This window comes from Pseudophryne corroboree, chromosome 3, assembly GCF_028390025.1.
Source record: "Pseudophryne corroboree isolate aPseCor3 chromosome 3, aPseCor3.hap2, whole genome shotgun sequence".
Classification (NCBI taxonomy): domain Eukaryota; kingdom Metazoa; phylum Chordata; class Amphibia; order Anura; family Myobatrachidae; genus Pseudophryne; species Pseudophryne corroboree.
This window is the reverse complement of record NC_086446.1, coordinates 415323554-415349197: the sequence shown is the minus strand read 5'-3', so window position 1 is coordinate 415349197 and position 25644 is coordinate 415323554. Positions and strand designations below refer to the sequence as shown.

General features: G+C 48.9%; 1 protein-coding gene and 1 long non-coding RNA gene across 2 annotated transcripts in view; one reads left to right on the top strand and one right to left on the bottom strand.

The window, feature by feature from the left end:
* LOC135055784 (uncharacterized) lies at nucleotides 1-19645 on the bottom strand. The gene is made up of 2 exons (XR_010243811.1): nucleotides 19548-19645; nucleotides 1-1286 (listed from the first exon to the last, which is right to left on the bottom strand). It is a non-coding gene; the product is annotated as an uncharacterized LOC135055784 (long non-coding RNA).
* EIF2S2 (eukaryotic translation initiation factor 2 subunit beta) overlaps nucleotides 19632-25644 on the top strand; it is a 106027-nt gene continuing 100014 nt past the window's right edge. Inside the window, exon 1 of the mRNA XM_063960227.1 lies at nucleotides 19632-19825. Coding sequence (XP_063816297.1) covers nucleotides 19811-19825 — 15 coding nt within the window. The 5' untranslated portion in view covers nucleotides 19632-19810. The remainder of the gene's footprint in view (nucleotides 19826-25644) is intronic.

Sequence of the window (25644 nt, the reverse complement as noted above, 5' to 3'; positions counted from 1 at the left end):
TAAGGTTAACGGGTTTTATTCAAGCACAGTTCAGATGGTACATCAGCAGCAATGTCAGGTATGGTAAATTAAAGACAATACACAGTTCCTGTTAGATACACCAGGGATGCGGATGCCTCTGGGTGCGGTAATATTAGGTATCAGTCTTGGCAGACAAGGAGATGGAATGTCCTTAACCGGCACCCAAGTACTGAGTAGTAGAACGGTAACAGGAGCTGACCAGCAGGTGGTGCACTGGAAGCTGGTTGTATTGGCTGGAGTATAAGTTAGCTGCTGGGTAGGCCGGATGGAACCGGACTGAACGATGAGCTGAGTGGAGAGCTTGATGCACCAACGTAGCTGGAGAATAGCTAGTAGCACTGGTGATGCTAGGGATCGCTGGAATTAGAAAGTCGATGGCGGAGCACCAATGATATCTGGTATTCGATGGCGGAGCACCGATGGTATCTGGTATTCGATGGCGGAGCACCGATAGTATCTGGTATTTGATGGCGGAGCACCGATGGTATTTGGTATTCGATGGTGGAGCACCGATGGTATCTGGTATTCGATGACGGAGCACCGATGGTATTTGGAAACAGGACACCGCTGGAAGCTGGATGCTGGAAGCCGGTGTTAGACACTGCCAGTTGCAGGGATCAATGTTAGATCAGTCAGGCTGCACCGCTAGATGTTAAACTGGTGCAGGTCTCTAGTGGAGTTGGAGACAGGAGCTGGAATACCTGTAATAAGCAAACAACCACAAAGCAGGGAGACTGGTAACATTGGGTTTGACAACCAAAGCACTGACAACTTCCTGGTTCAGGAACAGGATATTTATACCTGCAGCAGGGCAGGCATTGGCTGATCAATTAGGCAGAGTTCAGCGGTACAGCGGATCGGTGGAGGTAATGTCATGTGACTGAACCAACATGGCTGCGCCTATACTAGCAATTGGAGGGAAAGTTAGTTTGTAGAACCATGTGAGTAGTAGCAGTAATGGCGGTGGAGGCCGCGGAGGGCAGGAGACGCCAACTTGACTTTATGAGCTTACTATGAAAGCGCCTTCGGAATGACAGGGAGGAGATGTGGAGTGAGGATGTCAGCAGCATGACTGAGACCCGGCCCTGGAACGCTGAGCCAGCCTCAGGATACACCTGAAAGGTAGATAATGGCGTCCAGTAACCCGGATCGTGACACCCGTGTTGTATGCTGGCTGGTGGAAAAGGGGTATTAAAGTAGATGTTGAAAGTAGATGGTTAAAAGCCAACGTAAGGGATCATACACAATCTGGTCCAACATTATCCCTAAAAGAAAATGGCATTAGTAGTGACATTAGTAGACATTTGTGTGCCCCGTGCCAGTAAGAGTATTGGCAACCCCCCTCCCCCATATTCGAAATAGGGATAGTGCATGCCGCATATGCGCACCAGAAATAAAGGGGCATGACTTTGTGGGGAAGGGGCAGGCCACAGAATAATACCAATTTACATTACACCACAGAGTAGTGTTAGTTATTCACATTACACCACACAGTAGTACCCCTCCTACACATTACACCGCACAGTAGTATCCGTTATTCACAATACACCACACAGTAGTACCCCTTATACACAAAACACAGCACAGTAGTACCCCTTATACACATTACACCACACATTAGTACCCTTTATACAGATTATACCACAAAGTAGTGCTCCTTATACACATTACACCACACAATTGTGGTCTTTATACACATTACACCCTATAGTAGTGTTCCTTATACACATTTCACCCCACAGTAGTGCTCCTTATACACATTACACTGCACAGTGGTGCCTCTTATATACATTACTCCGCACAGTAGTGCCTCTTATACACATTACACTACACAGTAGTGCCCCTTATACACATTACACTGCACAGTAGTGCTCCTTATACACATTACACTGCACAGTAGTGCTCCTTATACACATTACACTGCACAGTAGTGCTCCTTATACACAGTACACCGCACAAGTGTTCCTTATACACATAATACAGCACAGTAGTACCCCTTATACATTATACCACATAGAAGTGCTCCTTATACGCATTAAACCGCACAGTATTACCCCTTATACACATAACACCACACAGCAGTTCTCCACACATTACACCACACAGTAGAGTCCCTTACACCCATTACACCAAAGAGTAATACCCCTTATACACATTACACCACAACACAGTATTGTCAATTATTCATGTTACAATTCCTCTCTGTTTTTTTTTGTTACAGAGACCATCTTCTCTAATTTTTTGTTATAGTCCCCTACCACTCCTTCTCTTAATTTTTTTACAGTCCCCTAGAGTAAATATTTGTTTTTGTAATTATCCAAAATTTTAGTAAGTTGGGACATTTGAACAAAACTGGGGGTCAAGGGCAATCCTAGCCTTGACAAAGATCTCAAAACGCTCTGTCTGGAGAGGGGTACAGTGCAAAATGTCCAGTGTGAGGAAATCGAACATGGTCAGCATCCCCCCCTACGGCAATCTCAGACTTTATTACATCCCACTGAATGAAAGGGTTTTCCCCTCCTCTGGCAAAGGAAGAAGCATAAGGGATGACTGGACACTTTTGGATTGAACAACATGAACACTAGGACTCTTTCAGATATTGTGAACATAGGCCCCAATTCAGGTTGGATCATTATAGTACAAAAATCTCAATTTTTGTACTACTGCAAAAATTGCACAACGCGTGCACGATTAGTAAGGTGTGATTGCATCCTGGTGAAATGCGATCACACCTTGTTTGACGGCGCGCGGGGGGGCAGCGTTGTACCGTTCCGGGGTTGTGGTCCGGTCAACGATAATGCCACATGCCACAAGTTTATTGCTTGATGATAGAGTCCTCAGGGGTCGGCAGATTGTCATGTCACCAGCATGATGCGTTTCAGATACAGTGATCCTTTTTCAAGTGCAGTCCTATTTAATGCCAAATGCCATTGTAAGCACCTGGAATTCTGGTGATTTGCATCCCTCCAGCCGGAAACCGTATGTTCCGGTATCTGGTTTCTGGTCTCCGGTCGGTGGAACGCTACTTGGTGGTGTGGTGTTGAACTTTGCCAAAATCCGGACATGTGGTATTATCCATCTGATTACTCACAGCACCAGCTTTTAATGGTATGAGCAAGGGGGACCATTATTCATCTTTTATTTATTTATATTCACACAATACTGTATATATGTGCATTGAGTTCTTGTATGTTAAATAATAAGAATTTACTTACCGATAATTCTATTTCTCGTAGTCCGTAGTGGATGCTGGGAACTCCGTAAGGACCATGGGGAATAGCGGCTCCGCAGGAGACTGGGCACAAAAGTAAAGCTTTAGGACTACCTGGTGTGCACTGGCTCCTCCCCCTATGACCCTCCTCCAAGCCTCAGTTAGGATACTGTGCCCGGACGAGCGTACACAATAAGGAAGGATTTTGAATCCCGGGTAAGACTCATACCAGCCACACCAATCACACCGTATAACCTGTGATCTGAACCCAGTTAACAGCATGATAACAGAGGAGCCTCTGGAAAGATGGCTCACAACAATAATAACCCGGTTTTTGTAACAATAACTATGTACAAGTATTGCAGACAATCCGCACTTGGGATGGGCGCCCAGCATCCACTACGGACTACGAGAAATAGAATTATCGGTAAGTAAATTCTTATTTTCTCTGACGTCCTAGTGGATGCTGGGAACTCCGTAAGGACCATGGGGATTATACCAAAGCTCCCAAACGGGCGGGAGAGTGCGGATGACTCTGCAGCACCGAATGAGAGAACTCCAGATCCTCCTCAGCCAGGGTATCAAATTTGTAGAATTTAGCAAACGTGTTTGCCCCTGACCAAGTAGCTGCTCGGCAAAGTTGTAACGCCGAGACCCCTCGGGCAGCCGCCCAAGATGAGCCCACCTTCCTTGTGGAATGGGCTTTTACTGATTTAGGATGCGGCAATCCTGCCGCAGAATGAGCTTGCTGAATCGTGTTACAGATCCAGCGCGCAATAGTCTGCTTAGAAGCAGGAGCACCCAGCTTGTTGGGTGCATACAGGATAAACAGCGAGTCAGATTTCCTGACTCCAGCCGTCCTGGAAACATATATTTTCAGGGCCCTGACTACGTCCAGCAACTTGGAGTCCTCCAAGTCCCTAGTAGCCGCAGGTACCACAATAGGCTGATTCAGGTGAAACGCTGAAACCACCTTAGGGAGAAATTGAGGACGAGTCCTCAATTCTGCCCTGTCCGTATGAAAAATTAGGTAAGGGCTTTTATAGGATAAAGCCGCCAATTCTGAGACATGCCTGGCTGAAGCCAGGGCCAACAGCATTACCACTTTCCATGTGAGATATTTTAAGTCCACAGTGGTGAGTGGTTCAAACCAATGTGATTTTAGGAACCCCAAAACTACATTGAGATCCCAAGGTGCCACTGGAGGCACAAAAGGAGGCTGTATATGCAGTACCCCCTTGACAAACGTCTGAACTTCAGGAACTGAAGCCAGTTCTTTCTGGAAGAAAATCGACAGGGCCGAAATTTGAACCTTAATGGACCCTAATTTTAGGCCCATAGACAGTCCTGTTTGCAGGAAATGCAGGAACCGACCCAGTTGAAATTCCTCTGTAGGGGCCTTCCTGGCCTCGCACCACGCAACATATTTACGCCAAATACGGTGATAATGTTGTGCGGTTACATCCTTCCTGGCTTTGATCAGGGTAGGGATGACTTCATCCGGAATGCCTTTTTCCTTCAGGATCCGGCGTTCAACCGCCATGCCGTCAAACGCAGCCACGATAAGTCTTGGAACAGACAGGGTCCCTGCTGGAGCAGATCCCTTCTTAGAGGTAGAGGCCACGGGTTCTCTGTGAGCATCTCTTGAAGTTCCGGGTACCAAGTCCTTCTTGGCCAATCCGGAGCCACGAGTATAGTCCTTACTCCTCTCCTTCTTATGATTCTCAGTACCTTGGGTATGAGAGGCAGAGGAGGGAACACGTACACTGACTGGTACACCCACGGTGTTACCAGAGCGTCCACAGCTATTGCCTGAGGGTCCCTTGACCTGGCGCAATACCTGTCTAGTTTTTTGTTGAGGCGGGACGCCATCATGTCCACCTTTGGTTTTTCCCAACGGTTCACAATCATGTGGAAGACTTCTGGGTGAAGTCCCCACTCTCCCGGGTGGAGGTCGTGTCTGCTGAGGAAGTCTGCTTCCCAGTTGTCCACTCCCGGAATGAACACTGCTGACAGTGCTATCACATGATTTTCCGCCCAGCGAAGAATCCTTGCAGCTTCTGCCATTGCCCTCCTGCTTCTTGTGCCGCCCTGTCTGTTTACGTGGGCGACTGCCGTGATGTTGTCTGACTGGATCAGCACCGGCTGACCTTGAAGCAGAGGTCTTGCTAGGCTTAGAGCATTGTAGATGGCCCTTAGCTCCAGGATATTTATGTGAAGTGATGTCTCCAGGCTTGACCACAAGCCCTGGAAATTTCTTCCCTGTGTGACTGCTCCCCAGCCTCTCAGGCTGGCATCCGTGGTCACCAGGACCCAATCCTGAATGCCGAATCTGCGGCCCTCTAGAAGATGAGCACTCTGCAACCACCACAGGAGAGACACCCTTGTCCTTGGTGACAAGATTATCCGCTGATGCATCTGAAGATGCGACCCGGACCATTTGTCTAGCAGATCCCACTGGAAGGTTCTTGCGTGGAATCTGCCGAATGGGATTGCTTCGTAAGAAGCCACCATCTTTCCCAGGACCCTTGTGCATTGATGCACTGAGACTTGGCCTGGTTTTAGGAGATTTCTGACTAGCTCGGATAACTCCCTGGCTTTCCCCTCCGGGAGAAACACCTTTTTCTGGACTGTGTCCAGGATCATCCCTAGGAATAGAAGGCGTGTCGTCGGGATCAGCTGCGATTTTGGAATATTGAGAATCCAACCGTGCTGCCGCAGCACTATCTGAGATAGTGCTACCCCGACTTCCAACTGTTCCCTGGATCTTGCCCTTATCAGGAGATCGTCCAAGTAAGGGATAACTAAAACTCCCTTCTTTCGAAGGAGTATCATCATTTCGGCCATTACCTTGGTAAAGACCCGGGGTGCCGTGGACAATCAAAAACGGCAGCGTCTGAAACTGATAGTGACAGTTCTGTACCACAAACCTGAGGTACCCTTGGTGAGAAGGGTAAATTGGGACATGTAGGTAAGCATCTTTGATGTCCAGAGAGACCATATAGCCCCCTTCTTCCAGGTTTGCAATCACTGCTCTGAGTGACTCCATCTTGAATTTGAACCTTTGTATGTAAGTGTTCAAGGATTTTAGATTTAAAATTGATCTCACCGAGCCGTCCGGCTTCGGTACCACAAATAGTGTGGAATAGTACCCCTTTCCCTGTTGCAGGAGGGGTACCTTGATTATCACCTGCTGGGAATACAGCTTGTGAATGGCTTGCAATACTGCCTCCCTGTCTGAGGGAGACGTCGGTAAAGCAGACTTTAGGAAACGGCGAGGGGGAGACGTCTCGAATTCCAATTTGTACCCCTGAGATACCACCTGAAGGATCCAGGGGTCCACTTGCGAGTGGGCCCACTGCGCACTGAACTTCTTGAGACGGGCCCCCACCGTGCCTGAGTCCGCTTGTAAAGCCCCAGCGTCATGCTGAGGACTTTGCGGAGGCGGGAGAGGGCTTTTGTTCCTGGGAACTGGCTGTTTGCTGCAGCCTTTTTCCTCTCCCTCTGCCACGGGGCAGAAATGAGGCGCCTTTTGCCCGCTTGCCCTTATGGGGCCGAAAGGACTGCACCTGATAATACGGCGTCTTCCATGTGCCTTTTAGAATCCGCATCACCTGACCACTGCCGCGTCCATAAACCTCTTCTTGCAGAAATGGACAGCGCGCTAACTCTTGATGCCAGTCGGCAAATATCCCTCTGTGCATCACGCATATATAAAAATGCATCTTTCAAATGCTCTATAGTCAGTAATATACTGTCCCTATCTAGGGTATCAATATTTTCAGTCAGGGAATCCGACCACGCCACGCCCGCACTGCACATCCAGGCTGAGGCGATTGCTGGTCGCAGTATAACACCCATGTGAGTGTATATACATTTTAGGATATTCTCCTGCTTTCTATCGGCAGGTTCCTTTAGGGCGGCCGTATCAGGAGAGGGTAGTGTTACCTGTTTAGACAAGCGTGTGAGCGCTTTATCCACCCTAGGGGGTGTTTCCCAACGTGCCCTATCCTCTGGCGGGAAAGGGTATGATGCCAATAACCTTTTAGGAATTATCAGTTTTTTATCGGGGGAAACCCACGCCTCATCACACACTTCATTTAATTCCTCGGATACAGGAAAAACTACAGGCAGTTTTTTCTCACCAAACATAATACCCTTTTTAGTGGTACTTGTATTATCAGAGATATGCAATACATTTTTCATTGCTTCAATCATGTAACGTGTGGCCCTACTGGAAGTCACGTTTGTCTCCTCATCATCGACACTGGAGTCAGTATCCGTGTCTGTGTCTGCCATTTGAGGTAACGGGCGTTTTAAAGCCCCTGATGGCGTTTGAGACCCCTGGACAGGCACAAGCTGAGTAGCCGGCTGTCTCATGTCGTCCACTGTCTTTCGTAAAGAACTGACACTGTCACGCAATTCCTTCCATAAGCTCAGTCACTCAGGTGTCGACTCCCTAGGGGGTGACAACTCTATAATAGGCAATTGCTCCGCCTCCATCTCATTTTCCTCCTCAAACATGTCGACACAATCGTACCGACACACCGCACACACACAGGGAATGCTCTGATAGAGGACAGGACCCCACTAGCCCTTTGGGGAGACAGAGGGAGAGTATGCCAGCACACACCAGAGCGCTATATATAGACAGGAATACCACTATAAAACGTGCTTTTCCCTTTATAGCTGCTGTTATTATTAGAACGCGCCAAATTAGTGCCCCCCTCTCTTTTTTACCCTTTTCTGTAGTGCAGGACTGCAGGGGAGAGTCAGGGAGACGTCCTTCCAGCGGAGCTGTGATGGAAAATGGCGCCCGTGTGCTGAGGAGATAGGCTCCGCCCCCTTCTCGGCGGCCTTTTCTCCCGCTTTTTGGTGAGTTCTGGCAGGGGTTAAAATACATCCATATAGCCCTGGGGGTTATATGTGGTGTATTTTCGCCAGCCAAGGTGTTTACATTGCTGCTCAGGGCGCCCCCCCTAGCGCCCTGCACCCTCAGTGACCGAAGTGTGAAGTGTGCCTGAGTAACAATGGCGCACAGCTGCAGTGCTGTGCGCTACCTTGTTGAAGACTGATGTCTTCTGCCGCCGATTTTTCCGGACCTCTTCTTGCTTCTGGCTCTGTAAGGGGGCCGGCGGCGCGGCTCTGGGACCGGACTCCGAGGCTGGGCCTGTGTTCGGTCCCTCTGGAGCTAATGGTGTCCAGTAGCCTAAGAAGCCCAAGCTGGCTGCAAGCAGGCAGGTTCGCTTCTTCTCCCCTTAGTCCCTCGATGCAGTGAGCCTGTTGCCAGCAGGTCTCACTGAAAATAAAAAACCTAAAACTAAACTTTCACTAAGAAGCTCAGGAGAGCCCCTAGTGTGCACCCTTCTCGGCCGGGCACAAAAATCTAACTGAGGCTTGGAGGAGGGTCATAGGGGGAGGAGCCAGTGCACACCAGGTAGTCCTAAAGCTTTACTTTTGTGCCTAGTCTCCTGCGGAGCCGCTATTCCCCATGGTCTTTACGGAGTTCCCAGCATCCACTAGGACGTCAGAGAAAAGTGTGTTTTATACCCTTTGAAAAATACTTATGTTGTCCCAGTCATTGGGGAAACATTTGTTATAAGGGTTGTACACATAGTCAAGGCTATTTACATATACTTAAAAATAAGAATTTACTCACCGGTAATTCTATTTCTCGTAGTCCGTAGTGGATGCTGGGAACTCCGTAAGGACCATGGGGAATAGCGGGCTCCGAAGGAGGCTGGGCACTCTAGAAAGATCTTAGACTACCTGGTGTGCACTGGCTCCTCCCACTATGACCCTCCTCCAAGCCTCAGTTAGGTACTGTGCCCGGACGAGCGTACACAATAAGGAAGGATTTTGAATCCCGGGTAAGACTCATACCAGCCACACCAATCACACCGTACAACTCGTGATATGAAACACAGTTAACAGTATGAAACAATAGAGCCTCTCAACAGATGGCTCAACAATAACCCGATTTAGTTAACAATAACTATGTACAAGTATTGCAGATAAACCGCACTTGGGATGGGCGCCCAGCATCCACTACGGACTACGAGAAATAGAATTACCGGTGAGTAAATTCTTATTTTCTCTAACGTCCTAGTGGATGCTGGGAACTCCGTAAGGACCATGGGGATTATACCAAAGCTCCCAAACGGGCGGGAGAGTGCGGATGACTCTGCAGCACTGAATGAGAGAACTCCAGGTCCTCCTCAGCCAGGGTATCAAATTTGTAGAATTTTGCAAACGTGTTTGCCCCTGACCAAGTAGCTGCTCGGCAAAGTTGTAAAGCCGAGACCCCTCGGGCAGCCGCCCAAGATGAGCCCACCTTCCTTGTGGAATGGGCATTGACAGACTTTGGCTGTGGCAGGCCTGCCACAGTATGTGCAAGCTGAATTGTACCACAAATCCAACGAGCAATAGAGGTATATGCAATTCACGGCGAATTGCGGCAATTTTTCGCCGTTTTTTTTTCCGACTCAATTCGCCAGGTGAATTCCGGCAGGTGCCTGCCGGAATTCACCATATTCAATGAAAAACGGATTCGCCAGAATCGCGGGCGAAAATCGGCCGATTTGGCGGATTTTGCCGCGATTTTAAAAAACGGGAAAAACCCGAAAAAAAAAATGGCGTGGGGTCCCCCCTCCAAAGCATAACCAGCCTCGGGCTCATCGAGCTGGTCCTGGTTCTAAAAATCCGGGGAAAAATTGGCCAGGGATCCCCCGTATTTTTAAAACCATCACCGGGCTCTGCGCCTGGTGCTGGTGCCAAAAATACGGGGGACAAAAAGAGTAGGGGTCCCCCGTATTTTTAACACCAGCATCGGGTTCCACTAGCTGGACAGATAATGCCACAGCCGGGGGTCACTTTTATGCCGTGCCCTGCGGCCGTGGCATCAAATATCCAACTAGTCACCCCTGGCCGGGGTACCCTGGGGGAGTGGGGACCCCTTCAATCAAGGGGTCCCCCCCCCCAGCCACCCAAGGGCCAGGGGTGAAGCCCGAGGCTGTCCCCCCCCATCCAATGGGCTGCGGATGGGGGGGCTGATAGCCTTTTGTGATAATAAAAAGATATTGTTTTTTCCAGTAGTAGTACAAGTCCCAGCAAGCCTCCCCCGCAAGCTGGTACTTGGAGAACCACAAGTACCAGCATGCGGGAGAAAAACGGGCCCGCTGGTACCTGTAGTACTACTGGGAAAAAAATACCCAAATAAAAACAGGACACACACACCTTGATAGTAAAACTTTATTACACACTACCGACACACACATACTTACCTATGTTGACACGCCGACTGCCACGGTCTCCGACGATCCGAGGGTACCTGTGAAAAAATTATACTCACCTTCCAGCGTCCAGAGATAAATCCACGTCCAGAGAGATAAATCCAGGTACTTGTTAAAAAAAAAAAACGCAAATACCCGCTCCATACCGGACTGAAAGGGGTCCAATGCTTTCACATCAGACCCCTTTCTCCCGAATGCCGGGACATCACGGGACTCCTGTCACTGAAGTCCCTTCAGCCAATCAGGAAGCGCTACTTCCGTGGCGCTCACCTGATTGGCTGTGCGCTGTCTGTACTGTGAAAGCGCATCGCAAAGCCGCTCCAATACTTTCAATGGTGGGAACTTTGCGGGTAGCGGTGGGGTCACCCGCCGGTCAGCCGCTGACCGGCGGGTGACCTCACCGCTAGCCGCTAAGTTCCCACCATTGAAAGTAATGGAGCGGCTTTGCGATGCGCTGTCACAGTACAGACAGCGCACAGCCAATCAGGTTTGCGCAACGAAGTTGCGCTTCCTGATTGGCTTAGAGACCTTTCTGTGACAGCTGTCACTGACAGGTCTCATTCGTGGAAAGGTGTCCCATGTGTCAGCATGGGACCCCTTTCAGTCCAGTGGTCGGGTATTTGCGTTTTCTTTTTTTGCCAAGTACGTGGATTTATCTCTGGACCATGGCTGAGGTGAGTATATTGAACTTTTCTTTTCAGGTATCCGTGGATTCTACATGGAGAAGAGGACCGATGTCGGCGTGTGAACATAGGTAAGTATGTGTGTGTCGACGTATGAAATAAAGTTTTACTGTCGACGGTGTGTGTGTCCTGTTTTTATTTGGGTATTTTTTCCCCAGTAGTACTACAGGTACCAGCGGGCCCGTTTTTCTCCCGCATGCTGGTACTTGTGGTTCTCCAAGTACCAGCTTGCGGGGGAGGCTTGCTGGGACTTGTAGTACTACTGGAAAAAACAATATCTTTTTATTATCACAAAAGGCTATCAGCCCCCCCATCCGCAGCCCATTGGATGGGGGGGGGGGGGGGGACAGCCTCGGGCTTCACCCCTGGCCCTTGGGTGGCTGGGGGGGGGGACCCCTTAATTGAAGGGGTCCCCACTCCCCCAGGGTACCCCGGCCAGGGGTGACTAGTTGGATATTTGATGCCACGGCCGCAGGGCACGGCATAAAAGTGACCCCCGGCTGTGGCATTATCTGTCCAGCTAGTGGAGCCCGATGCTGGTGTTAAAAATACGGGGGACCCCTACTCTTTTTGTCCCCCGTATTTTTGGCACCAGCACCAGGCGCAGAGCCCGGTGCTGGTTTTAAAAATACGGGGGATCCCCTGTCAATTTTTCCCCCGCATTTTTAGAACCAGGACCAGCTCGAAGAGCCCGAGGCTGGTTATGCTTTGGAGGGGGGACCCCACGCCATTTTTTTAATGATTTTACCGTTCCAGCATAAAAAAAAAAAAAAAAAAAAAAAAATATTTTAAAAAATATATAAATAATATTTGTGCCTCCAAAAAAAAAAAAAAAAAAGTACCCAAACCCTTCTAATATAAATAGATCTGCTATTCCCCCCAAAAAAAACACAAAAAAAAACATGTTTAAATTTTTTTTATTTGTTTTCACCCTCCAAAGTGTGGCGGATTGAAAATGACGAATTTGCTGTCTAAAAGCACTGCTGTCGAATTTCCAAACTTGAATTGAATATGCTTTGGTCGAATTGCAGCACTTGTATCATTGCAGAAAAGTCGAATTTGCAAAAATTCGAATTTCAAAAAGTCGAATTTTGAAAGTCCGTTTTTTGGTCAGAAAGCACTGAATTGCATAGGCGATTTTTTTTTTTTGGTCGAAAATGACCCGAAATTCGACAATTTCGGGAATTCGACCGCAATTGCATATACCCCATAGTCTGCTTAGAAGCAGGAGCACCCAGCTTGTTAGGTGCATATAGGATAAACAGCTAGTCAGATTTTCTGACTCTAGCCGTTCTGGAAACATATATTTTCAGTGCCCTGACAACGTCTAGCAACTTGGAGTCCTCCAAGTCCCTAGTAGCCTAGGCACCACAATAGGCTGGTTCAGGTGAAACGCTGACACCACCTTTGGGAGAAACTGGGGACGAGTCCTCAATTCTGCCCTATCCATATGGAAAATCAAATAAGGGCTTTTACAAGACAAAGCCGCCAACTTTGATACTCGCCTGGCAGAAGCCAAGGCCAATAACATAACCACCTTCCACGTGAGATATTTCAGATCCACGGTTTTTAGTGGTTCAAACCAATGTGATTTTAAGAAACTCAACACCACGTTGAGATCCCAAGGTGCCACAGGAGGCACAACCGGGGGCTGACTCTGCAGCACTCCTTTTATAAATGTCTGAACTTCAGGTACTGAAGCTAGTTCTTTTTGAAAGAAAATCGACAGAGCCGAGATCTGTACCTTAATGGAACCCAATTTAAGGCCCATAGTCACTCCTGCTTGCAGGAAATGCAGAAATCGACCTAGTTGAAATTCCTCTGTTGGGGCCCTTTCGGCCTCACACCATGCAACATATTTTCGCCATATGCGGTGATAATGAGTTGCTGTAACCTTTTTCCTGGCTTTAGTAAGCGTAGGAATGACTTCCTCCGGAATGCCCTTTTCCTTCAGGATCCGGCGTTCAACCGCCACGCCAACAAACGCAGCCGCGGTAAGTCTTGGAACAGACAGGGCCCCTGCTGCCGCAGGTCCTGTCTGAGTGGCAGAGGCCATGGGTCCTCTGATATAAATTCTTGAAGTTCTGGGTACCAAGCTCTTCTTGGCCATCCACGAGTATCGTTCTTACTCCTCGCCTTCTTATTATTCTCAGTACCTTTGGTATGAGAGGCAGAGGGGAGAACACATAAACCGACTGGTACACCCACGGTGTTACCAGAGCGTCCATAGCTATCGCCTGAGGGTCCCTTGACCCGGTGCAATATCTTTTATAGCTTTTTGTTGAGGCGGGACGCCATCATGTCCACCTGTGGCCTTTCCCAATGGTGTACAATCCTATTGGAAGACTTCTGGAGGAAGTCCCCATTCTCCCGGGTGGAGGTCGTGTCTGTTGAGAAGACTGCTTCCCAGTTGTCCACTCCGGGAATGAACACTGCTGACAGTGCTAATACATGATTTTCCGCCTATCGGAGAATCCTTGTGGCTTCTGCCATCGCCATCCTGCTTCTTGTGCCGCCCTGTTGGTTTACATGGGCGACTGCCGTGATGTTGTCTGATTGGATCAGTACCGGCTGGTTTTGAAGCAGAGGCCTTGCCGGCCTCAGGGCATTGTAAATGGCCCTCAGGTCCAGAATATTTATGTGTAGGGAAATAACCTGACTTGACCAAAGTCCCTGGAAATTTCTTCCCTGTGTGACTGCCTCCCAGCCTCAAAGGCTGGAATCCATGGTCACTAGGACCTAGTCCTGTATGCCGAACCTGCGGCCCTCTTGAAGATGGGCACTCTGCAGCCACCACAGTAGAGATACCCTGGTCCTTGGAGACAGGGTTATCAGCCTATGCATCGGAAGATGCGATCCGGACCACTTGTCCAACAGGTCCCTCTGAAAAGTTCTTGTATGGAACCTGCCTAATGGGATTGCTTCGTAGGAAGCTACCATTTTTCCCAGGACTCGCGTGCAATGATGCACCGCTACCTATTTTGGCTTCAGGAGGTCTCTGACTAGAGATGACAACTCCTTGGCTTTCTCCTCCGGGAGAAACACTATTTCTGGTTTATGTCCAGAACCATCCCCAGGAACAGTAGACGTGTCATAGGAACCAGCTGTGACTTTGGACTGTTTAGAATCCAACCATGCTGTTGTAGCACTTTCCAAAATAGTGCTACCCCGACTACCAACTGCTCCTTGGACCTCGCCCTTATAACGAGATTGTCCAAGTACGGGATAATTACAACTCCCTTTTTTTGAAGGAGTATCAACATTTCGGCCATTACCTTGATAAAACACCCTCGGTGCCATGTACAGTCCAAACGGCAGTGTCTGGACTTGGTAATGGTAATCCTGTACCACAAATCTGAGGTACTCCTGGCGAGGATGGTAAATGGGGACATGCAGGTAAGCATCCTTGATGTCCCAGGATACCATGTAATCCCCCTCGTCCAGGCTTGGAATAACCGCCCTGAGCGATTCCATCTTGAACTTGAATTTTTGTGTTCAAGGATTTTAAATATAAAATGGGTCACACCGAACCATGCGGTTTCGGTACCCCAACCCGTGTGGAATAGTAACCCCGTCCTTGTTGAAGTAGGGGCACCTTGAGTATTACCTGCTGGGAATACCGCTTATTAATTGCCTCTAGCACAGCCTCCCTGCCTGAGGGAGTTGTCAGCAAGGCATATTTTAGGAAACGGCTGGGGGGAGACATCTCGAATTCCAGCTTGTACCCCTGAAATACTACTTGAAAGAAACAGGGATCCACCTGTGAGCGAGCCCACTAATTGCTGAAATTTTTGAGACGGCCCCCCACCGTACCTGGCTACACCTGTGGAGCACCCGCGTCATGGTGTGGCCTCACAGGAGGTGGGGGAGGAATCTTGATTCTGGGAACAGGCTGACTGGTGCAGCTTTTTTCCCTCTACCCTTGTCTCTGTACAGAAAGGAAGCGCCATTTGTTTCTGAAGCCGAAAGGACTGTACCTTTGTCTGTGAGGAAACCTGAGGTAAAATTATTTCTTCCCAGCAGTTGCTGTGGATACGAGGTCCCAGAGACCATCCCCAAATAATTCCTCACCCTTATAAGGCTCTCTATGCGCTTTTTAAGTCAGCATCACCTGTCCAGTGACAGGTCTCTAATACCCTCCTGACAGAATGGACATTACATTTATTTTGGATGCCAGCCGGCAAAATATCCCTCTGTGCATCCCCCATATATAAGACGACGTCTTTAATATGTTTTTATGTTTGCCAACTAGTATCCCTGTTTGACAGGGTCACCGACCACGCTGCAGCAGCACTATCTGCAGGTCTCAGTCTAGTACCTGAGTGTGTAAATACAGACTTCAGGATAGCCTCCTGTTTTTTATCAACAGGTACCTATTAAAGTGGCCGTATCCTAAGACGGCAGTGCCACCTTTTTTGACAAACGTGTGAGCGCCTTATCCACCCTAGGGGATATCTCCCAGCGTAACTTATCCACCTGGCGGGAAAGGGTATGCCATCAGTAACTTTTTATAAATTACCAGTTTCTTAACGGGGGAACCCACGCTTTCACACACTTCATTTATTCATCTGATGGGGGAACAAAACACTGCCTGTTTTTTCTCCCCAAACCTAAAACCCATTTTTAGAGGTGCTTGGGTTAAAGTCAGAAATGTATAACACATTTTTTATTGCCGGGATCACGTCACGGATGTTCCTAGTGGATTGTGTATATGTCTCCACCTTGTCGACACTGGAGTCAGACTCCGTGTCGACATCTGTGTCTGCCATCTGAGAGAGCGGGCGTTTTTGAGCCCCTGATGGCCTTTGAGACGCCTGGGCAGGCGCGGGCTGCGAAGCCGGCTGTCCCACAGCTGTTACGTCATCCACCCTTTTATGTAAGGAGTTGACACTGTCGGTTAATACCTTTCACCTATCCATCCACTCTGGTGTCGGCCCCACAGGGGGCGACATCACATATATCGGCCTCTGTTCTGTCACCATATAAGCCTCCTCATTCAACATGTCGACACAGCTGTACCGACACACCGCAGACACACAGGGAATGCTCTAAACGAGGACAGGACCCACAAAAGCCCTTTGGGGGGACAGAGTAAGAGTATGCCAGCACACACCAGAGCGCTATATATATACAGGGACTAACTGAGTTATGTCCCTAATAGCTGCTTTTTATATAATATACTGTATACAGTGCCAATTTTAATGCCCCCCCTCTCTTTTCCCTCTTACTGTACTGTAGAATTGCAGGGAAGAGCCAGGGAGCTTCCTTCCAGCCGAGCTGTGAGGGAAAAATGGCGCCAGTGTGCTGAGGAGATAGGCTCCGCCCCTTTTTCGCGGCCTATTCTCCCGTTTTTTATGGAATTCTGGCAGGGGTATTTACCTCATATATAGCCCCTGGGGCCATATATTGAGGTATTTTAGCCAGCCAAGGTGTTTTTATTGCTGCCTCAGGGCGCCCCCCCCAGCGCCCTGCACCCTCAGTGACCGGAGTGTGAAGTGTGTGAGAGGAGCAATGGCGCACAGCTGCAGTGCTGTGCGCTACCTTGGTGAAGACAGAGTCTTCATGCCGCCAATTTTCCGGACCATCTTCTTGCTTCTGGCTCTGTAAGGGGGACGGCGGCGCGGCTCCGGGACCGAACATCAAGGCTGGGCCTGCGGTCGATCCCTCTGGAGCTAATGGTGTCCAGTAGCCTAAGAAGCCCAATCCGGCTGCAAGCAGGCGAGTTCGCTTCTTCTCCCCTTAGTCCCTCGCTGCAGTGAGCCTGTTGCCAGCAGGTCTCACTGAAAATAACAAATTCTAAGACTATAACTTTCTAAGAGCTCAGGAGAGCCCCTAGTGTGCATCCAACCTCGGCCGGGCACGAAATCTAACTGAGGCTTGGAGGAGGGTCATAGTGGGAGGAGCCAGTGCACACCAGGTAGTCTAAGATCTTTCTAGAGTGCCCAGCCTCCTTCGGAGCCCGCTATTCCCCATGGTCCTTACGGAGTTCCCAGCATCCACTAGGACGTTAGAGAAAGAAGAGTTGTGTACCTAAACATAACCCACAATCGAAAGAGGGCATCAGACAATCTTCAATCTTACCAACACAAGCAAGTGCAGAACTGGGATTGGTGACTGGGTAAAAGGAAGCTGTGTATTCTACATATATACTAGCTATACTACCCAGGGTTGCCCGGGCAAGTTCGTGACCAAACGTCATTAGAATTAAATTGAAAGGGAATTTTGTATGAAACACAAAAACAATAGTAGTGAAGTTCACCTTTTTCCTGTGAAGATTTGAACAAAGTTAAAAGGGCTCTGTCTAGACTGACGTGTCATCACAAGCACACGTGTGAATGGCTGCACGACTGTCAGCACTACAGATCTTCTCATTATGTGCTCTGCGTAGATGGGAACGGGCCATGAATGCGCAGTGGAGATGGTATGGCAGTGCCTCCAAAATTAAATGTGAACAGCAAGCCTGGACAGCAGAATAGGGATGTAGTTATGATCCCGGCGGTCAGCATATCGACGCCGGGAGCCCCTGGTCGCCATAATGCCGGCAGGGGGCCCAGAACTATTCACACTCGTGGATGTCCACGACACCTATAGAGTGGGAATAGAACCTGTGGCGAGCGCAGTGAGCCACCGAGGCCGTAGCGTGGCGAGTGGGCTTCGTTGCGTCCATCCGATCCGGCATTCTGGCGGCTGGGGTTCTGATAGTCATGATCCCGGCGTCGGTATGCTGACCGCCGTGATCCGGACGGCCGGGCACCCGATCCCAACCCGCAGAATAGTGTTTGCCTGCAGCTGCATGTAATCTGCCAGGCAGCAATGCTAAGGAGCTCTAAGTGCCAGGACCATGGGGGTCATTCCGAGTTGTTCGCTCGCAAGCGGATTTTAGCAGATTTGCTCATGCTAAGCCGCCGCCTACTGGGAGTGAATCTTAGCATCTTAAAATTGCGAACGATGTATTCGCAATATTGCGATTACACACCTCGTAGCAGTTTCTGAGTACCTCCAGACTTACTCGGCTTCTGCGATCAGTTCAGTGCTTGTCGTTCCTGGTTTGACGTCACAAACACACCCAGCGTTCGCCCAGACACTCCCCCGTTTCTCCGGCCACTCCTGCGTTTTTTCCGGAAACGGTAGCGTTTTTTCCCACACGCCCATAAAACGGCCTGTTTCCGCCCAGTAACACCCATTTCCTGTCAATCACATTACGATCGCCAGAACGAAGAAAAAGCCGTGAGTAAAATTCCTAAGTGCATAGCAAATTTACTTGGCGCAGTCGCAGTGCGGACATTGCGCATGCGCATTAAGCGGAAAATCGCTGCGATGCGAAGATTTTTACCGAGCGAACAACTCGGAATGACCCCCCATATCCACAATTTTTATAAAATAGATCCCAACATCTCCAAAGGATTTTCTTACAATGTGGTGCTGCGTTCAAGTTATCTGCATTGTGAGGTTTGTCCGCTGTTATAAATAGCAGTCTCAGACAGCATCGCAAAGTTAATTTATGGCTGCAGATTATCTGTAACTAACAGCATTCAGTAGATATTACAGGTGAGATGTAATAGCGTCCAAGTTTGCCAGAGGTGCGGAATACTGGCCAACTCTGACATTTTTTTTAAAACAGTCATTTACAAGGCAAAACCATGCCGCTGACATACTATGAGCTACACACAATAGCCCTCATTCCGAGTTGTTCGCTCGCTAGCTGCTTTTAGCAGCATTGCACACGCTAGGCCGCCGCCCTCTGGGAGTGTATCTTAGCTTAGCAGAATAGCGAACGAAAGATTAGCAGAACTGCTACTAAATAATTCCTTGCAGTTTCTGAGTAGCTCCAGACCTACTCCTAGATTGCGATCACCTCAGCCCGTTTAGTTCCTGGTTTGATGTCACAAACACGCCCTGCGTTTGGCCAGCCACTCCCCCGTTTCTCCAGCCACTCCCGCGTTTTTCCCTGGCATGCCTGCGTTTTTTAGCACGCTCCCTGAAAACGCCAAGTTGCCGCCCAGAAACACCCACTTCCTGTCAATCACACTACGATCACTCGAGCATTGAAAAAACGTCGCTCGAGCTTGTGTAAATCTCCAAAGTTTTGTGTTAAATTACTAAGCGCATGCACGCTGCGTACCATGCACATGCGCATTTTCCACCTAATAGCTGCGTTGTGAAAAACGGCAACGAGCGAACAACTCGGAATGACCACCATTATGCCAAAGACGATGACATACTATGAGCTACACACATTATGGATTTTTCCCATGTGACAGATGGTGTGACACTAAGCTTACTAACCCACCATAACCGTACGCGTCGCATTAGGTGAGAAATCAATGAAATAAAAATTACTTTAAGGCTAAACAGCCACCAGTCAGGGGGACACATTTCCCGTGGTGCACTGCGCTGTCTCTTGGTTACGACGTCAGAGTAGCTGCTGGACGGGTTGCCGTGACGTAGACCAGTGGGTTACGGCGCAGGCGCAGAGTTGTGCGTGTGGCTGGAGCTGATGTAACATCGCGGACACCGGCTAGAACGGCAACCAGGGAGCACAGAGCGCACGGTGACAGCACATTGGTACCGGACACCGAGCAAGCACCGAAACCGCCGCCAGTATGTCTGGAGACGAGGTGAGCGAAGGCGGAAGGCAAACACGAGGGAGTCGGGACATGTGCGTCGGGTTAGAGAGAAGGCTCAGGGCCTATAGCATGGGCGCCGGACAGGCAGCCGCCTATCCCTCCGCTTCCGTGCTGGATGCGCATGGCGGGGGGAAACAGGGAGAGTGCATTCCGGCGACACGCGGTGTACCTGGGAAAGGTCCGGGTTCCGCTTGGCTCCCAGGTGGCCCGTGCTGTACCCTCCCTGTATGACTTCCTCCGCTCCGTGCCAGCGGCGGCTGATGCCGGGGCCAGCGTGCAGCCACAGGCCGGCCAGATGTGAGCCAGAATCGGCTATAAGACACTGTGGCTAGCTGTGACAGCTCCCACGAGTGGGCACACTGTGTTCAGCCACCCTGAGCTATTAGTAGTGGGACCTGATGGCTGCAAATGAAAGTTACATTCCGGATGAAGTAATGCTAGGCGTTACACATTAGTGTTCTGCTTCCTCCTGTATAGTGCTGACAACTGTAGTCTGCTGCACTGTGCGATGGGGGAACTCTCAGCATTAGCCTTTGGCCTGTCACATCTATACCAGTGCGGCTTTGGGCTAGCGAAGAAAAACAGTGTGTATGAGAGAGACCGATATAAGGGTGAAAAGAGAATTTTTAGTTTTCAATTCTCACCCTTAAAATGCACAATTTTTTTCACAATGCATCACGCCTCTCTAGTAAAAATATCACTTGTGAAAAACTGCTATTTTGCCAAGCAGATTTTTGGTAAAGTGGTATTTTTTCCTTTGCAGCTGAGGTGTCTATAAGGATTTCCTCACACTGCACATGCCACCACCGGCTTCTTTACCCCCCCATCACTGCCACTAAGCCCGCTGCAGTAGTTAGACACCCCGCTGCTGTAGTCACAGACCACCGCTAATGGCGCAGCTGTTTTATGTCACCATGTGGTCTCCTCTACGTGGCTGCAGGTGCTGTGGGCGCCGTGTACAGGTTAGCACCTTCCCAGGTGACCCTGACTGGTGACAAGGTGTGCCTGAGGCAGTAGGTATGCTAGGGACACACAGGTTTTGATGCAGAGGAGTGACGAGCTACAGAAGGGAGAGATCTGAAAAGATCTATCCTACACAAACTTGAGGACATTCAGGGAACTGATAGCTATCTTTTGGTGGCGAGCAGTTTCACTTTCAAACTCCGAAAATAAAGTTTGATGATATGTCATGATTTCTACATCCCCGTACTTTAGTATATTAGGGATGTTGAACTGTCATGGGGCTAACACTGCATGGTCCATAATGCGATGTAATCACTCACATCTACTTGTCCTACCTATCCTCCATCTATTATGAGGCAGCTACAAACAATAGCATTCCCCCCCCCGCAAAAAAAAAGGACTTGAGGTTGTTACTTAAGCTTATATTCAATCTTCTTCTTAAACAATTATCTTCATATTGCATGTAGTACTCATAGCAGTGTACACTTGTATTTGAGCAAGTGTGCCATAATTTGCAGTTTTTGTTATGTCTGCCAGTTACATCAGGGAGTATCTGCCTTTTAATACCCCTTTCATACCGCACAACTAACCCAGTATCGACCCGGCATATTGCCGGGTCGACACGGGTTGGTGTGGTGTGAAAGGGCATGGTTGAATTCCCGGGTCGCTTGACCCGGGAATTCAACCCAGGAATAAAGCCGTGTTATACCCGGGTTGAATACCTGGTCAGTGGCAGCGTGAACGAACGGGCTACCGGGTCGATGCGATCCAGGACCCATCCACTACATAGGGAAGAGGCAGCATGGAGATGGGCTCATCTCCCAGCTCCGTCCCCTCCCCCTGCTGTGGCAACCGGCCCGGCATATTGCCGGGTCGGGAAGCCAGCAGTTAGGGTCCAATGCCGGATCCCACCCGGGAAGGACCCGTTTCCAATTCCCGGGTGGGATCCTGCATTGACGAGGTGAAAGGCTATTTAGTAAGTTACTGTGGGGTAAATATATGAAGCAGTGATAAAAGTGGAGAATCAGCTACTCTGTATAACTTTTATATTATGCAAATTATTAATGTTACGTCACTGCTGATTGGTTGCCATGGGCAACTTCTCCACTGGCTCACTTCTCCACTCTTATCGCTGCTTCATACATTTACCCCTGTGTGACGCGATTTATGTGCAGTTTCATCACCTTGTGTTGCTTTTATGTTCAATATTTAACACTGGAAGTCTTCAGTGCCTTGTAAGTTATACCGATTTCTCACCGCACAAATAACCCGGTATTGCCGGGTTGACACGGGTCGGCGTACGGTGTGAAAGCGCCATAGTCGAAATACCAGGTTGTCTGACCCGGTATTCAACCCGGGAATAGAGCAGTGTTATTCCCGGGTTGAATACCGGGTCAGTGGCAGCGTAAACGGGCTCCCGTGGTCAATGTGACCCGGGACTGGTACACTGCAGCAGGGAGAGGCGGCGCTTAGATGATCTCATCTCACACCTCCACCCCCCCCCCTGCCGCTGCTGCTATGGCAACCCGCCCAGCATATTGCTGGGCCGGGGGAGCCAGCAGCAGCGTCCAATGGCGGATCCCACCCGGGAACGACCAGTTTCCATTTCCTGGGTGGGATCCGGCATTGGCGGTGTGAAAGGGGTATTACAGTACTGTATACTAGAGAATATTTAAACTCTTTTTGTGTATTCACACATTTTTGAAAACCATGAAATTTGAGCAGAGTTTTTGTATTAGTATACAATATAAATATTGCTGCGGCGGGGGGAGTGAAGTTTCTTCACTCCCCCCGTCACCTGGCTCTATATCACTGCGTACTAATATGGACGAGATTGTCCATATTGGCCTGCGTGTTTAAACGAGCCGGCACCAGCGATGAACGAGCGCGGGGCCGCACATCGTTCATCGCTGGTGCCTCCACACTACTGAAAGATATGAACTGTATCTTGTTCATTAATGAACAAGATCGTTCACATCTTTCACTGGTATCGACCAGTGTGTAGGGCCCATAAGACTTCTATGCCCATCATAAACAAGGTCTTTATGAAGCTTAAACTTTGATTTTATGTTGTAACTGACTTCTTTGAATGTGACTTGGAATGTTTTAACTAAGCCATGTTTAGAGGGGACTGTGCTTATACACTTTTATTTGTTTATGTGTAAGACCCATTTAAACTAATATTGAGAGAGAACGTAACATTACATCTCATTCCAGACTCCTCATTTACTACTTTTGCTTACCAGCTACACGCGTTCACCTCTTCCTTGGAGTCTCCATCCCATATTTGTCTTTCCTTCGCACCTCTTGCAGTGGCTCCAAACCTGTTAGTTGCGCCCTAGCTTATGGGTATGGGTTTCAGCTTGTAACAAATATTCTCCTTGTACCAGTAGCTGTGCTGAGAGTTGTAGTGTTATGCTGGGTGCACAATAGGACAACGTATCTGCCGATTGGTAAGTGCATACACACATACAAATTGTCAACCCGATGTGTCGAGCCTGACATCACAACTGGGCGGACATTTCCATGTGCACGCTCGGTTTTGATGTCGGTCCACTGGCAGCCTCTGCGGCAAGTGTACAGTCGGAAAGCTGACCGCCCGTGCACACAGCACAATTCACCAATATATTAGCCATCTACTGTGCTGCACAGCAGACTCCTTATATCTGTGAATGTGTTTGATCCGACATATTGCTGGTACACACCCGCCCTCTCTCTCTCTCTCGGCCAGCGTGTACCCAGCTGTATTTGTTAGTTTTCTACTGTAGTGCTTACTGTATTGTTTTTTCTTGTCATTTGCCCTCTGTATGGCGCTGCAGACCACAGGTGCCTGCCTATAAATAAAGTTTCATAATCTGCTTTTCCCTACAGTTTTTCAATTGTGTATAAAGAAAAAGGGACATTAAGCAGTAGTCATACCCACTAATATGGTTTATTTTCTTATACCACATTAGTTCATCTGATGCCACTGGTTATTACTCTTCTGTTCTGTTCAGTAATCACTGAACTAGTAAGGTAGTACCACCTCCATCTATATTAGACACTGGTTGAGTGCTATAACCTTAGTGATTACTTTCTATCTGTGTGGTTTCAAACACACTTCTAAAACAGTTTCTCTTTTGCAGCAGGTTGGATTATATTTAGAACTATTGTGCATTCCCTTTGAACAGCCATTTATTACTCTTCTGTAAAAAAAATGGCAGATTTTGTTTCAGGAGTTTGGATCATGCTATGGACTCGCTCAGATGAGTGCGTCATCAGCATTTGTTAATTCGGGGGCCAAATCTATTGTGCTGGCTAGGATTAGCACTGGGTGCAGATGTGCCGGCGCAGGTAGCGTGCTACCTCAAAGGGGGGCAAAGCTGGCAACCAAGAGGATACAGCAGAACACTCATATGAACATATACCATCACTTTCTGCTGCTACATTCTAATATGTCTGATACATGGACAGGTCAGTTCTGCTGTATGCCTTTAGCAAAGCCATCCATGTGTGATTTGGCAACTAAGTAGGTGACTTAGTTGTACTGGATCTTACTGTTTAGCCCAAATGTCTGGATCACTTCTAGTTTACACTCTTCAAATTATGATCTCACACACGAATGCTGAAAGCAGTCACTTTCAGACGTAGTTAATAGTATTGCTTTTCATATTGGGTATTCAATTAGAATGGGTCTTTTATTGCCAGTTATGCAGAAATATACGTTTAATTTACCACTATAAAATGGGAAAACCACATGGGTACATTTATTATACGAACTGAACAATAAATATATAGGCAATATCCTATTAGCTAATTACCTCGCCCAGGGCTATGCAGTTAGCCCCGATAGTGGCACTTATATGGGATCTGGGGCAAATAAGCAATATTTTCCACAATTGCGGCCGCGAAAACACATAGGTGTTCGTGGATCCTATGTTTTTGCACGGAAAAGGACATTTCTTTTTCATCCACTAGGGGTCACTGGAGTAATCTTGGGATATGGACGGCTTCCGCAGGAAACAGGGCACTGAATATTTAAATTTAGAACTCTCCACCCCTCCATATCCCCGAGTACCTCAGTGTTTTTTCTGTGCTCACAGCACTAACAAGGCTTGTGTGGAGCTCCCACACTTAGTTGAATATTTTATTAATTTTTCATTTTTACTTTTACATTTTACTTTTGCACTTAGCACATCCCTTCCCAGTTTCTGTAAAAACATGGGTACGGGATAGTGCCGCTGCACGGAGCAGCGCATGGCGTGTCTGTCCTCACAAAGAGCACCCTCACAGCCACACGCAGACCACTGCCTGCTGCAAGAGCTGGACGGAGCTTACACAAAGAAGCCCCATCGCAGCCATGTACTGAACAGCTGGACGGAGCTTACAGGAAGAAGCCCCGTCGCAGCCATGAACTGACGAGCTGGACGTAGCTTACCGATAGAAGCCCCGTCGCAGCCCTCCCTACAACAAGGTATGCTGGGGGGGAACGTGGCGGTCAGCGCAGGCTGCCGCCCCGCTGTGTGGGGTCCGTGGTATAAGCCGCCCGCACCCGCCGCTCATACAGCCGCTCGCCCCATCCACTTCAGCCGCTCCGTCCGGCCGCCCCAGCCGATCCGTCATGCAAGTACCAGCGCTGAGAGGGGGAAAACCGCCGCAGCTCGGCTAGTGACGCCGGAAGCCGCTACGCGCCGCTCCGGGCAGCCGAACTCCGCTGCTCTGCAATAAGTGTCCCTCGCCTCCCTGCAACGCTCCCCGCTGAGACACAGCGCTACAGGGAGCACAGGGGGAAGGGGGGGGGACATGTCTGATTACAGCGCTGCTGCAAGGGGGAAAATCTTAAGGGGAAGAATAGCCTGTATGACAGG